Here is a 15,058-nt window from a genome sequence, read left to right on the forward strand (position 1 = left end):
TTGAGATTGTTGGCTATTGTTAGTGGTGCTAGCATGATGTTGAAATCCATTTGAACTCAAATAAGCCTGCTTCAGAAGATAAAACTTTGCTATGTGTTACTTACATTTTCCCTAAGGTGCTCACTGCCCATTAGTGAATTCGCCAAGAGTATTTGTCTCACTCGATAGTTCTTTTAAACTTTTAACTTCCTTGACAAAATCTGGCAAGTAATGCTGTACTCTGATGGAAGGAACTGCTGCATTTCATATGTGAGTTTCCTTCATGTTTTATCTAGTGGATGATGTCAAATTGTTAAGCGAAAGTACTTTAAATTGGTTTTTAAATGTTTGAAGCAGAAACTATGCTTGGCTTAGAAATGAGTAATCATGTTCTGCTAAACTTCCATGTTGGGTCTTGAAATAGACAAACTGTTTGAAGATGTGAATGGTGGGTGTTCTTTAGTCCTCTTTAGATAATATTTTCCTTGTATTCAAAAGCCACTTTGAGTGGGAAGCCCTATTGGTTTCTTTCAAGTCACAGCAAATCTGTAACTCAAGGATAATTTTAACAAAACCAACATGGCCTTTACAATAAACTGTTCAGTTATATAGCATGAAACTCCAGCTTTGTAATGTACAATAAGCACCATCACATGCTTTGAGACATCTCAATATGTCTGTGAGTTTGTTCCAGGGAGTTTTGACCAGAGAATTATGGTTATAATTAGGAACAACGTCAATTTTTGATTTGTTTCAATAAGGTTGCTTTGGGTGGTAGTTGTTAACAGCTAGTTTTGCAGTTGCACATCAATCCTATTCATGCAGTCGTGCAACTGCGACCTTCAATGGAGCATCTTAGGCTTTCTGGCTCTAAGAAGAAGAACAGTGTTACAAGCAATTCAGAAGTGGCAGTAAAGTCAGAAGATATTAAGGATGAAAAATCTATAGGACCATCAAAGAAACAGGTAAATTCTTTAATTTCCATGCTACTGAAGGCAGCTTGTCCAACTTTGTGTTTTTCTTTTTTGCTCCCTTTTTATCACCATACAATTAGCAAAACGAATGGCCAATGTTCCGAACTATAATTATATGATGAAACTTGGTATTTTGGGCTGTGAAAATTGGAATTTATTTTATTTGATGCGGTCCTAGTTGCTTCTGATAAAGCCACTAATTCTAATTGTAAGTTGCACACCCCCCCACCCCCCCAAACCACACACGCACGCACAAAATATTTAGTCCTAATTGATTTTTTGATATACCTTTTTATGTCTTCATCATCACAACCACTACTCTAATTATACTGCTTTTGCATTTGTGCTTTTGTAACTCTAAACTGGTTGGATTTATTTTCCAATTTGTTGTTCAGAATTGGGTACCTCTAAAGTATCATTCTTCAAAGACTGATTTCGGCATCAGACATCTAAGGAAAATGGCAGTAGATGAGAGCTCTCCCATACAATTTTCAATGAGCTCGTATGCCTTTTGTAACTTGTCTAATTTCTTTATCTCTTTTTTCTAGTTTCTTTCTTTGTTTTTTCTTGGTGCTGAAGGGATGTTTGGTAAATGTCCTTATGGTTTGATTTATGGTATTGAAAACTGTATATGGATCTTGTTTTGATCAATTTTTATTCTTGTTTACATCTGAAGGTACGATTACATTAGCTCCTTGTGCCCTGCTGCAAATGATGACAGCATCAAACCCAAGGGTCCTCCTAGAAGGTATCTCATACCATTGCTCAATTTTGTTTCTCATGAAGACTCATGAGTCTTGGCTTCACGCCTTACTCATTTATGCAATCGGGATAATTGATGTTTGTCTGTTATTGAGTTAAATGAGCTCTCTCTCTCTCTCTCTCTAAATTTTCATTTTTTTTTTATAAGTAAATTGGCTCCCTTGTATAGGTGAAGATTGTTGATTGCTAAGAGTAATGTAATTAAATTTGTTGTGAAAATGAACCAATAGATGAATCATTGCCACTGCAGTTATCATTCTGCTCCAACTGTCTTGGTCTGATCCATATTGTTGGTCACCCCATGTGCAGATTGCCCCATATGAGAGATGAGAATAATAGTAATGTGGTATTGTCAATTAAAATTTTCCTAATCCTTTCTTTTCATTCTTAACCTTGTTTTCTGAAAGTGAAATAAGTTCTTTACCTACTCTTTCTTTTGTGTCTTTTTAATGTATTCTTATTGTTCAATTAATACCAGAAAGAGAGGGCCATTGTTTGAAGCATTACTGAATTGTGATACATCTGCAGTAGAACATTTACAGAAAGGTAAACGGAGGCATAATTTGAATGTCACTTGGAATTATTATTGAATGACATGATGATAGAAGTAAAAGAAAAGTGACTAACTAAAATATTGGAAATGTAGCCATTGAATAAAACATTTAGGTATGTATAAAATACTGAACATTTTGTGAATCTGGGATTCACATACATATAATGCTGTTTTTGAGTGAGTTGGGTTGCTGTCTAGCCATGACTTCTAGGGTTCTGAACCTTCTGGTTGCTTCTGGTGTTTAAGTGCCAAGCATTTTTTTTTAATAAGAAGCAATTTTTACCATTACACTTGTTGCATAGTTCCTTTCCCTTTTCCTTTTGGATGGATCTACAGCACTTCACAATTTCTTTTTGCAGATTCAAATTTGTTTTGATGTTTTGAGTGGCCATTGTTTCAGGTTATTGCTCTCATTGCCATTGGAAGAACGTTATAAGACATGGCTTTGTGAGGTTTGTAGCCACATTCAAAATACTACAAAGACACATCTGTGGGTATTAAATTGTACTTGATGTTTCTGTGGGGCATTTTACCGTGGTTCATGTATTGGTCCTCTCCAGTTGGTTTTACTTCCAGGTTAAGAAAACTTGATATATATTGTTGGCCCCATTTCTTGACAGCTTAAGTTTTTGCAGAATAAGTGGTAACTTAATATCGCATTAGTGCTTTGGTTCTAGGAGGTCCTGTGTTGAAATCTTGTTACATATGTATGTTTCGCATTGTCAATGTGTGATGAGCACTAATTTTCCATGTGCAAGAGTGCGTCCTAGTAAAGCTTGTCTAAGTCATGGTTTCCATATGAGGGAAATGTGAGAAAGCTTGATATAGACAGCTTAAGTTTTTAGGACCAGTAAAGAGTTAACCAGTAATAATGATCAAGTGCCATCTTTGTTCATCCTTTGGTGTTATGTGTTTGTGTGCATGGATTCTTATTAATTTTATTTCTTGTGATAAGCATATCCATGAGAATGGCATGTGTGAAGTTCTTCCTTCTTGCATCCTTGTACCATGCTGTTTCTGAATCTGTCAGTCCATGTGTTTCCTATTTACCTCCAAATCAATATAACCCCGTCTTTGTTCCCCCCAGTGTTCAGAAACCGATGATGAAAGTATGGAGGGGTAGATGAAACAGATGACGATATCCTTCATGTAAATAATAAGCATATTCATAGTAAAATAGTAATATTTGCATTTTAGGGCATGTCTTACCATGGTGATATTTGTAGATAAAGAGATGTTGATGTTTTTTTATAACTTCCTGAAAGGACCCTCTGGCATCTATATACAAAGTTTGGTTAGCAGGAATAAGCATATTCAATCGAGGAATTCAGAAAATCTAAATAAAAGTAGAAGGAAATGCAATATTGCTTGTTTCCTCTGGCAACTTGAGCAAGTAGATCTTTATTTCTTTATTTATTTATTTATTATTATTATTATTATTATTATTTTTTTTGGGGGGGGGGGGGAGGAGGTGTTCTAGAATTTGAAATCAAGAACTTCCCTCTTTATATTCATTTTTTGTATTTACTTGGCCAGATGAAAGGGGTCTTTCCTGTCTGATTTGGGGTGGGTGGCCCAGGAACTTTCTGTGTTTGTTCTTCCTGTATCTTGTTTTCCTCATAAGTGGAAGGATGTGGGAAGAAAAGGAAAAATGAAAGTATCTCTGTTTTTCTTGACCTACTGATACGTACAATTAGAATTTTTAAAGGTTCGTTGAATGTTGAGAAAGTGAAGAGGTAAATTAAGAAGTTTTCCACCACATTTCTTCTCTCGTCTTTGAAGGAAGCCAATCAGCATAAATGATTTCTTTTGCATTTTTGTTTCCTTGCTTTCTGAATGTGCAAAGTGAACTACGTCTTTGATTTTATTTTTGTATATTAAAAGGTAAGAGTAAGCATTAGTAGGTTCAGGCATACAAATTAAAATTTTTAAAGATTGGTCCAACATTTGAAAAAGAAATGTTAAAATCAAGAATTTTCCCCAGCTTGTCTTCATGTATCCTTTTTCCTCGTCTGTTATCATGTATCCATTAGCCACTAACTGTTTAATTATATTTTAGAAGATGAATAATGCAAAGGACCATGACATTTGGAGTCAAAAGTTAGTAAGGTCTTCCAAACTTGCTCCAAATGCTTATATCAAGTTTTTTTTTTTCTCCCCAAGTTAAATGGGGAAACTTGGGTGACCAAGGGCACATCATGCTGCCTTAGGGGGGTTTCATCACCCTGGACATTTAGGACATTCAAGAAAGCCCTGCTAGGAGCCATCCAAGGCAATGCCATTAGGTCCCCTGACCTATATCAAAGAACAAAAATTATAGTAATTGCAATTGTGTGACTTACAGGATTGAGTTTGTAGAAGAAGATTAGAAAAAGGGCCTTAGCAAATAGGAGATTAAAGTTACTTATGGTGCATTTGGTTTTGCATTCATACAGGCAACTCCACCATAACATTCTCAAAAACTAAAAAAGTTGTACATCTTTTACAATTTTATGATTCATAATCATCTGGGAATCACTCGTATATCTAGAAGTACCTTGAGGTATTAAACTCTATGATTTAATAAAAGCCTTGTAAATTGCATTACATAGATTATTCTATTTCCCTTGAAAACTTGTGTCCACAAAATATAACAAGGGTATGGGTATGAGATATTTGTCTAACACCATACTCAAATTGAACACTTGAATCCTCCAATCTTTAACAATATTAGAAGAAAAAGAAGCTCAAATTTGACAGTAAAGATTTTTTTTCAAAATTCTAACAAGCACGAGGGATATAATTATAAATCTCATTTTTTTGCCCTCATTTTTTTTTTTTAATTTGAAGTATATTTCTAGACAACAATATAATTTTATTTTAGAATATAATACAATATCCTAAGAGCAAGTGTCTAAGAAGGCCTAAGGCATGGACAAATACCCATGCTCGATATTCATACCTAAGTCTATGTAACTTAGTTTGTATTTTGTGTTGTAGAAAGTTAGGTGAGAGACACGAGGACAAGTAAATGTTTATTGTAATCTGAAAATTGTTTTCAGGTTATATCATTTACATATTTATGTTATGGTATGTTTTGATGCTTTGTTCTCATAGTTTATTTGCATTATAGCTTAGATGCAGTGTTATGAATTTTTGTTGGCCACATATATATAGCCACACTGTCTAGCAGAAATGAATGATAAGGGAAATTTCTGCAAAAAATAGTACTAAGAAATGAGAGGGAAAATGAGAAAGACATTGAAAATATCTCCACTGTATTGTATGATCATGTTGCATGTATGGACCTCAGCAGTTGATTTTCTATCAGCTTCCAGCGGCAGATAAGTTGTCATATCTCAGCTAGTTTGACTTGTGCATAGAGTTATACAGTTCTTCCAAAAACATTTTGTTCCTATGTTCTAGGTGCCTGTTGCATACATGTGTTCAACATGTGTATCATCCTTTTTGGGGGAAAGAGGGGGGGTGTCACATCTAGAAGCTGTAATGTTACCTAAATCTTGCATGTGCCCAAGTGTTTAAGAAGTGTTAGCCAAGAAGTCTCGATGCATTTCTAAACATATGCTAGTCTTGGTTTCTGAAGCAACTCCAGCTAATCTGTAAGTCTGTCTCTCTGAAATGTTTACAGATATGTTAAAATGGCATAGGTCATGTACTTAATCCTGTTATAAGAGATTTCAGTAATTAGATGGAGAGCAACTTTGTTCTTTTCTTGCTGAAATGTCCTGTTTGTTGTTGCAACATATTGCTAATACGAAGAGTTATTTGATTCTCAAATCAATTTACAGTTTGTGTTTTTCCAGAAGTTTGTTTTTGATAAATTTAAAATTTTTGGATGTTAAGGAAACTGTGGCCAGATTAAAACTTAAGAACCACTGCTGATTCTCCTGCTTGAATCAAGTGTAGCTACAACTCTTTGCATTATGTCTATGTTCTTCTGTTTGTATTATTTTATTGGAGTAAGATTCAATCTTTTATTCATTGAACTGTGGGAGCAGTGAACTTTGTAAAAGGGAAATTTTACATACTATTTTGGTATATATTCTAGGCTGTTGTGTAAGGCAAATTATTGCAAGATTTTACTTCTTCTGTAAGTAATTATCTCCTGAATTTGTTTTGTCAGGGTCCTCCAGCAAATCGATTTGACACTCTTAAGCATCTAGCTCCTAATGATTCCATTAAAGATGTTCTAGGAGTCCTTAAGAAACTGGCTTGCCTTGTACAAGGACTTTGGGTTCCAAAGACCTCACTGCTATCTGAAGGACGCCATGGAGTTGAAAATCTAGCTAGGGACTATGTTCTTCTTTTGTTTAGTAAGAGCCCTGTAATCAGATACGAAAAGGTGAATGTTGGAGGATCTCTTGGTAAAGCTATAAAAGGTGTTTTGAACAGTTTAGCCACTGAGAGACCTTCCTTACGTGACTGGAAGTTTAAGGAGCAACCTGATGTAATGTTTATGAAGCTTCATCCTGATATTGTTAAAGAGCAAGAACAAGCTTGGGAACGTTTGGAGAAACCACTAACTGAAAGTATGTTTGGAAGTGGGAGAGGGCCCCCCGGTTTAAAGAATACTTTGAAGCCTGATATGGCTAATAAGCCTGGAGCATCAAAAAATCCTAGTAAAGGTGCAGCAAGATCTTCAAATGGATCCACTTCAAGAACAGCCATGTCAAATGAAACTCGAGAAGCTCTACCAAAGGCCTTACAAAAACTTTTCCAAATGCACAAGGTTTGCAGGTAATATTAGGTTGTAATATTTTCTTACCTCTTCAGCATTTAAAGAATCTGATTCTTGTCATTACTGGATTATGTTTGTCTTCATCTGACCATCTCATAATTTTGATGATTTTTGATACCTCATAATTTTGGTGATACAATGGCTTTCCTTAAGATATATCTGGTCACTACATTTTTTTTTGTCTTTCTAATTGGCATGGGGGCACTGATATATTAGGTAAAGTAGGTGATCAAAGACCACGGTGGGCTTATCTAAATAAATAGATTAATAAGATGGCTGGAAGTGTAGCCATGCAGCAAATTTGATTGCTGCTAGGCAGTTAGGCTGATTGAAATAGAGGCAGCGGTGGTTATTGACAACAGTTTGGCATAAATGGTGGATGGGTTTGGTATTGTTATGGTGTCAGGATAGTAACTTTGTGGTTATAGTGGTCATCTGCTGTGGTGGTGAGTTTTTCAGATGTGCTGCTGGTTTCTAGCAACTACGGCGGTGGTTTGGTTTCTGAGAGCTCTATCCATCTCCAGCCCAGGTAGCTGTAGGGCCTGCCTTGACTTGTCCCAAAGCCTCAGCTGCCTAACCCCACCACAGCCTAAATTTAAATTGAAGTGCTTTTGGTTTTTATTTAGCTTTCAGTAATTCTTGAGTGACATGTGAACGTATCTTCACACCTGGATTTTTTTTGTATGCACATGTATATTTGTTTCCATTAGCATCTGGGGGCATGCATTTGAGAGAGAAACTGTATCATAGGATTTTGTTCCCATATCCAATATACATGCTACATGTGTAAATATATATTATAATCAAGCCTGCCTTGCATGATGCCAATATTAAGCCTGGCCTGTTTCTTATCAGTTTCCTCCCAAAGCCTTGGTAAAATAGCAAAAAAATCTGTCCAACGTGATAACAAAACTAAAATGGAGGTATCTCTAGCTCAGATGAGAGCATCCTCCTTATGGCACCTTATGTCACTCTTCAGAGCCAATGAAGCTAAACCAGCATCAATATACTATTTAACAAGGACTATCGACAAACCTAGCAGAACAGACTTTGAGAGCAGCCTGACCAAGTTTGGCCTTGCTAGTTTAATTTGAGAAATAAAAATTTAGACTAATACCAGCCACTATAAATTATATTTTACTCTGTCCACTTCTCTCATCCAGGCCCTAATAGCACCTATTATGTCAATAGCACATGCACGCACATCATGTTCTCCAAACAATATATGCTTCAGTCAATACATCAATTGTGTAATGAGTTACTTTTGTGCCTAGGTTCTCTCTTTTTCTGCCTAATTGCTAGCATTATGTGCTTATGCTTGTGATTTACTTTTGTGACACTTTAGCAGCAGATTCACATGCCACTAGCTCCAAACAAGACGTAAGTTTTTCCATTAATGTCCATATTCTTCTATTCAGTAGGGATCTTAATTAGATGAAAATAAAGGATCCAGATGGATTTTCTTATTAAAATGAGTGTCCCAGATGAACCTGGTACAGGGAAAAATGATGCATCGAAAGGATACAGAACCACTTCTTCTAAGAATAAGGATGTCTACATCATGATGCAAATATATTTGGCAGTTTCTTTGTGGTTGTGACGTTAGGCTTCACTTTTTGCAGTTTTCAACAGATTTGCCAACGATTGAGGGAAATGGCAGTCTCAGAGTCTACTCGTCCAAAGGGAGTTGCTAGAGAGGCAATAGCTGCGGCAAATGGAGTCGATGCTCCTCAAGAGGAACTACTGGAAATCATTAATCAAGTTGCTACAAATATCCATGGCGTCTATGTTTCAAAGTCATCCTCAGATCATCCACAATATGATCCTTTGAGGTTATCCCGATCTGCACACCTTGGTTCCTTGAAATAATATGGTTTAAGTCTGTACTAATGTGCATTAGTTCTTTTACAGGAAGATTGTCGTTGATCTTCTTATTGCAGAGGGACCTAATGCAAAGCTTAAAAAGGCTTCTATTGTTGAAGCTGCTAAGATGCAACTTAAGAGGGATATTACTTCCATTGAATATCAAAAGGTAATGGGCAATTCTAGTTAATGCATTGTTACTATTTTCTTGCCAAGTTTTATATCTAAGCAATTAGTGCCATTGCAACTTTGCAAACAATAATGAAGTTTAAAATGATGAATGGTCCTACTTTATATATTGTCATAACCGATCCATCATACTCAAACCTCTTACATAACTTTTCATGCATGAAACTCAGATTTCTATGACATAGATACATTCTGTCTCAAATATAGATAAAATGGATTATTGGAAGCGTGGAGACCAATAAGTGAACATGTGCATAGGTTTAAGTAAGCTTGGTAACAACCAGGATTAAGGTGTTTTGGTTGCCATGTTGAGCAAGCTTGATTGTTGTGCTCCCAGTAATGTTACTTCCAGGTTACTGAACTAAAGCAAAAAGAGACCAGTTGTCTTTCCTTTCCTAGGACACCTGCCCATATGAGCTTTCTTCCCCTTCTCTCCTTGGCTCAATATTTATATATATATATATATATATATCTTGACCACATGTGCAGGAATCATCTTTTTCACGTTGACTTTACCATTCTTTCACTTCTGCTGCTATTTGGTCTCTGGTGCTGCACCTGCTTGTCTACTGTGACCTAATGCCATTTCTTAGACTACCCTACTTGTAAGGAGGCTTTTTTACTCTTCGTCACCCTCTGACAGGGAGCTGAACAGCACTGATATGATAAAATATATCCAGAAAAAATTATCTACTAAACAGGATAATATAGAATAACAATAGCATTAGCAGCATCGCTGGATGTTCTTAACAATGTATCCTAAGTCACTGGTCCCTATCAGTGCTTTGGAATAATATCCTAATATTATGTCTTATCCGTAATTTCTGTTTATTGGCTGATATTATTATTGCCAACTGAACTGGAGTTGAAGCATGACTCTTGACTCAGGAGAGAAAAAAGGGGTTTATTCAGAAATTTAGTTATTGGATGGCTTGGGAATCAGTAGGAAGGAACACAATAGAATTATAGAAGACTTAAAAGAAAGGAAACCAATGTTAATCATTTGTCAGATTGTGCAACTAAAACTGATGGCTAGAAATGGAAATTGATTTCGTGTATCCATTTTTCAAAGGTGATATCTTTATGAGTAAGATCATGGATTTTGGCTGTAACACACTGAAACAAATGATTCTGGATCGGTTTCCTGTCCCATTCTCTTATTTTTATATCTGTTTCTATGAATTGTATAGGATGTGTTCGGAAGATATAATCAACCATGGTCTGGTCAGCGACCCTTGGTTTACATGTGAGCCCATTTAGAAATGTAGCACAAGAATGTTGCCGTGCTATATTTATGCATTTCTCACTTTAACGACTCCCATCATGTAATGGGTCTTATTATGTCAAGTATCCCCTGCCAATTAGATATCAACCATGTCTGTTTGATTTTGCAGGTGTTGAATGAATTGTGTATATCCCAAGGTTCTGCATGGGTTTTAAAACGAGGGGATGGAAATCCTTAAGAAAGAGTTAATCATCATTTCGCCATAACCGTAGAATGAAGATATCAAGGATAGGTATTTTTCACATTTCTGTAAGAGTACCATGGAAACGCTTCTACCTATATGCTATATTCATCTCCAAGTGCTTTTGATTCACGAACACTGCTGATAATGCTTTTTGTGCAATATCTCTTCTGATGGTAAATTATTTTCTTGTGGTTGTCGAATTGAGTAAGCCCATTAATGTGAGACCTGGGTGTAGCAATGCTTGTGCAAATTGATATTGGGAAAGAAAAAGATTGTATGCGCCATGCTTATTTATAATACATTGATCATTTCTAATTTTTTGCATTAAAAATTCAATTAAAATTCCTTTTGGTGATTCATAACTAAAATTAGACTTAAAGCAATTTGAGTTTGGTTTAGATATTTGCTTTTGCAGTCAATAACTCCAGTTGTATTGTTTCCTCTTGCAGTTAGCAGTTATTTTTTCACAGGCAATTTTGTTCGGAATGGTTGGGCCACTTTGGTAGGATACTTATTTCTTGTTCATATTTCTTTTTCCTCCCCCATCCCTCCCCATACATCGTAGTGCTACGCCCGGTTATTAATGTACTGAATCTTCTCAACATATTTATGAAGAGAAAATGTACAGTAGTCATTTTGTACATTGGGCAATTTTGAAATGTAATGATGGTGTCGTGCATGGCTTTTCCTCTTTCTGCTTTTCATTTCCAAGCCCCCATTTAAATTGCTGATGTTTTAGCAAACAGTAGCATTTTTCTCAGCAAGTTCTTTAGTGGGATTACGTTCTAGCACAAGAACTGGTATAAGTTTTTACGGCTCCATATTTGGTGTCTCGTAGGCACCAAATAAGCCAAATACAATGGTGGCCCAAGCCACTTAAATCTTTGTCACAAGTATCCTCTTTTTGAAGTTCAGATTTTTCTATCACATCTCTCCTTATTCTTTTCGACCATCAACGGCCCACCTCTCGTCGGAACCATTGGTTTATTTGTTCCTGGAAGAAGATAATGCTAGGTTCCTAATAAGAAAAAGGAAAAAGGGATCAGTTCGATCAAGCCTCCTATTTGTATGTATCTTGGCTAAAGCATTGTACTATGGGACTTTGATTTGTAGCATGGGATATGGGTTCTTTTTCTTTCCCTTATACACACCTACCTTCCAAATTTAGGCTTAGAAAGTTAGAAGAGTGTTAGTATATCATCTGTTACATTATCAGAGACAAAGACTAAACTAGAAATGAGATTAATGAGTGCAGAATGAATGATGATGTATTGCACAGTGCGTGATTGAAGTGATCTGGTCGAGGAGGAGGAGGAGATTTAATTTCTTTCACAAATCATGGCTAATAATTTTATTTGACTATTGATTTATCGTTGCAATTTAGAACTTTGTATGAATAGATGAGCGGTTGTATAATTATCATTAATATGGTTCTTTAACAATGATAACAATTTCAATAAAAAATTATTTCATAAAGTCTAATTAGTTCCAAATACAAGATTTTCTTCTAGAAGATGTATTATATTTTCTTATTTTAATACTTTCTCTACCCGGGCGGGCCCACTTTCACGTTATTGTATTAATTAATATTTTTCCTTTAAATCAAATAAAAAAAATCAATTTCTCTGGACTACCTTTTCTTTTTAGTTTTTGCAAATGGAAGAGAAAGAGTGGCCCCCATTTAATTACCTTATTTATACAGGAACAACATCAACTTCATGTATGTTTTATTGTATCTAATTTTTCAAAATTATTTTTTCCGATTTAATTAGATTAATATATATTTCTTAAAACTTTTTAAACGTTTTTAAAATCCATTTAAACTTTAAACTGAAATTTTTTAAAAATCAGAAAATAATTTCAGTGTAACTATAACAATAGTAATATAATATTTCTTCAATAACAGTAATGTTATTTTTTATGTTTAATTTTAATATTTACAGAATTATAAGTATTTTTTAAAAATAAACAATATTTTTCATAACATATGGAGCGCTTATAATTTAAAAAAAAACTAAAAATTTAAATAAATATTATTTAATTTTTAAAAAATATTTATAATTTTATAAATATTAAAATGAATTTATAAATAAAATTATTCATGATTTTTCTGTTTTCCATCTCTAGTTTTTATCTCCATTTTTCATGTTTCTATTTCTACATAAAATTATAAAAAAAAAAATACATTCATTTCTATTAAATATGAAACCTATTTTAAACTTTAAAAAATTAGAGAATATGTTCAAAATTATGTAAAAGAAGAGATGCAAAGATTGGTAATGAAATGGGTGAATGGTCAAAGGAGGCCAATGAAGAGATGGAAAATATTTTCTGTTTTCTAATTTTAAATATAATTTTTAATTTCTATATCCATCAAAATATTTTAAAAGAATGACTTTAATTTTCTGCGAGTAACCTCTTAAACCCTACCTCTGCCTCTTCCTTCCTAAACCCTGATTTCCTTTTCAACCCTAAAAATGTCTTCTTCTCTTGTCCTCCACCACGCTCGCCACCTCTCCAGCGCCGCTGTGGCCGCCGCCACCGGAGCCTCGACGGCCTCCTCCGCGATCTCCATCTCCAAAGCCAAAGCAAAACTCAGGTCAGAGTTCGACCCAGACAAAGCCCTAGAAATTTACTCTTCCGTTTCTGACCACTACACTTCTCCAGTCTCCTCTCGCTACGCCCAAGATCTCACCATCAAGCGCCTCGCCAAGTCTCGCCGCTTCGCCGACATCGAAACCCTCATCGAGGGCCAAATAAATGACCCCAAAATCATCCAGGAACCCTACCTCTCCACCCTTATTCGCTCCTATGGCGTCGCCGGCATGTTCGATCATGCCCTTAGGATGTATAACCAGATGGACGAGCTCCGCACGCCACGGTCGGCGATTTCGTTCAACGCTCTGCTCTCGGCGTGTAACCGGTCCAGGCTCTTCAATCGGGTTCCCCAACTGTTCGAAGAAATTCCTCAAAGCCACGGGATTTCGCCAGACAAGGTTTCGTACAGCGTGTTGGTCAAGTCGTATTGCGAGTCTGGCTCGCCTGAATCCGCGATTGCGATAATGAAAGAAATGGAAGCGAAAGGAATTGAAATTACTGTTGTCACCTACACGACGGTCTTGGATGCTTTGTACAAGCAGGGGAAGAGCGATGAGGCCGAAAGGATTTGGAACGATATGGTGAAGAAAGGGTGTTCGCCTGATGTTGCAGCTTATAATGTTCGGCTAATGCACGCCCATGACGGAGACCCAGAAAACGTCAAGGGATTGATCGAGGAAATGAGCAATGCCGGGCTGAAACCGGACGCGATTAGCTACAATTACTTGATGACTTGTTATTGCAAGCGTGGGATGATGGATGAGGCCAAGAAGGTCTACGAGGGATTCAAGGAGAATGGGTGTAAACCAAAAGCAACAACTTTTAGGACTTGGATATATTACTTGTGCAAAACTGGGGATTTTGAGCAGGGCTACAAGGTGTTCAAGGAGAGTGTGAAGGTTCATAAGGTGCCGGATTTCAATACCTTGAAGCATTTGGCCCGGGGACTGGTCGAAAAGTCGAAGATGAAGGAGGCGAAGGGAATGCTTAGGACTGTTAAGAAGAAGTTCCCGGCGAACTTTTTGCATGCTTGGGGGAAGCTTGAGGAAGAGCTTGGTTTGGCTTCTGCTCCTTCAGAAGCTGGTGAAACACAATAAGATGGGACAGTGAGTTAATAAGGAATTCATGATGCTGGCAATGGATGGTTCGTTTGCATTTTCCATCTGCTGGGGGGAGTGCATGTTAGGATTGTTAAAATTCTTTTGATGGGTAATGGAAGCCAGATGGGCGGCTTTCAACAAAGCTATGTCGTGGTTCAAGATTCATTCTTGGTTTGATGCCCTTGTTTCTGGGTCAAGTTTTGTGATGCGAATAGCAGTGTGACTTGATAACATGCAAAAGCGCTTGTTCAACTTATTTCTTCTCTATCCATCTGTTTCCAGTAGTTTCGTTGAATGAACTCTCTTTGTGCAACAAGTGGGGACTTGTTTTTCTCATATATATATATATATATATAGTGCGTTCAATGATGCATTTTGGAGTAGTAAGCTTGCCTAAGTTACTCCCTCCAAAAAAGAAGATAGTTTATTTGCAAAAAAAAATTAAAAAGAAAAGAAAACATGCATAAGGAAAATAATATTTGATACAATATGAGATGTCTTTTTAAATAACTATCTAAATATGAAATGATACTCCCTATCTATTAAGAAGTGGATATTATGTATATAAGAAGGTGGGAATAAAAAACATTTTTGAAATTTGGTAAAAATTATCTTCTTTTACTAATTATTTTAGTAGATCATGATTGGCTTACTTTTCAATTGTAATATTTAGAAAATTAACAATAGGGAAATTAAAAGTTAGGAAATTAAACTTGTTTGGCATGGTGCATAAAAATGCCCTCTGATTTTTTTTTTTTAATGATCATTTGGCTCTCTTAATTTGAAGGTAGATCTATTATACTTGTTAACTTTTAATTTTGATACAATTACAC

At 35.9% G+C, this 15,058-nt stretch overlaps 2 protein-coding genes across 4 annotated transcripts in view; both read left to right on the top strand.

The window, feature by feature from the left end:
• Positions 1–11,168, top strand: part of LOC127803915 (uncharacterized) — a 32,977-nt gene extending 21,809 nt beyond the window's left edge. The window contains exons 5-13 of one of the 3 annotated variants that reach the window (XR_008023610.1): positions 780–944; positions 1,349–1,455; positions 1,630–1,701; positions 2,669–2,720; positions 6,392–7,005; positions 8,629–8,838; positions 8,918–9,038; positions 10,453–10,575; positions 10,977–11,168. Coding sequence is in view for 2 of the 3 variants with exons in the window: in XM_052340537.1 (XP_052196497.1) it covers positions 780–944; positions 1,349–1,455; positions 1,630–1,701; positions 2,669–2,720; positions 6,392–7,005; positions 8,629–8,838; positions 8,918–9,038; positions 10,453–10,521 (1,410 nt within the window). In the remaining variant the exon portion in view is untranslated. Of the gene's footprint in view, positions 1–779; positions 945–1,348; positions 1,456–1,629; positions 1,702–2,668; positions 2,721–6,391; positions 7,006–8,628; positions 8,839–8,917; positions 9,039–10,248; positions 10,305–10,452 lie in introns of all 3 variants that reach the window. The other 2 variants (XM_052340538.1, XM_052340537.1) reach the window with 2 other exon arrangements.
• A 1,786-nt stretch (positions 11,169–12,954) lies between these two features.
• On the top strand, positions 12,955–14,490 carry LOC127803173 (pentatricopeptide repeat-containing protein At4g36680, mitochondrial). Its single transcript, XM_052339229.1, has one exon. It carries the CDS (start codon positions 13,005–13,007, stop codon positions 14,220–14,222), a length of 1,218 nt encoding a protein of 405 aa, XP_052195189.1. The 5' UTR covers positions 12,955–13,004; the 3' UTR covers positions 14,223–14,490.
• Positions 14,491–15,058: the final 568 nt, after the last annotated feature.

Source organism: Diospyros lotus, chromosome 6 (assembly GCF_014633365.1).
Source record: "Diospyros lotus cultivar Yz01 chromosome 6, ASM1463336v1, whole genome shotgun sequence".
Classification (NCBI taxonomy): Eukaryota; Viridiplantae; Streptophyta; class Magnoliopsida; order Ericales; family Ebenaceae; genus Diospyros; species Diospyros lotus.

What these genes read in the sequence shown, in the direction of transcription:
- LOC127803173 (XM_052339229.1), top strand. Translation starts at nt 13,005, where the DNA reads ATGTCTTCTTCTCTTGTCCTCCACCACGCTCGCCACCTCTCCAGCGCC.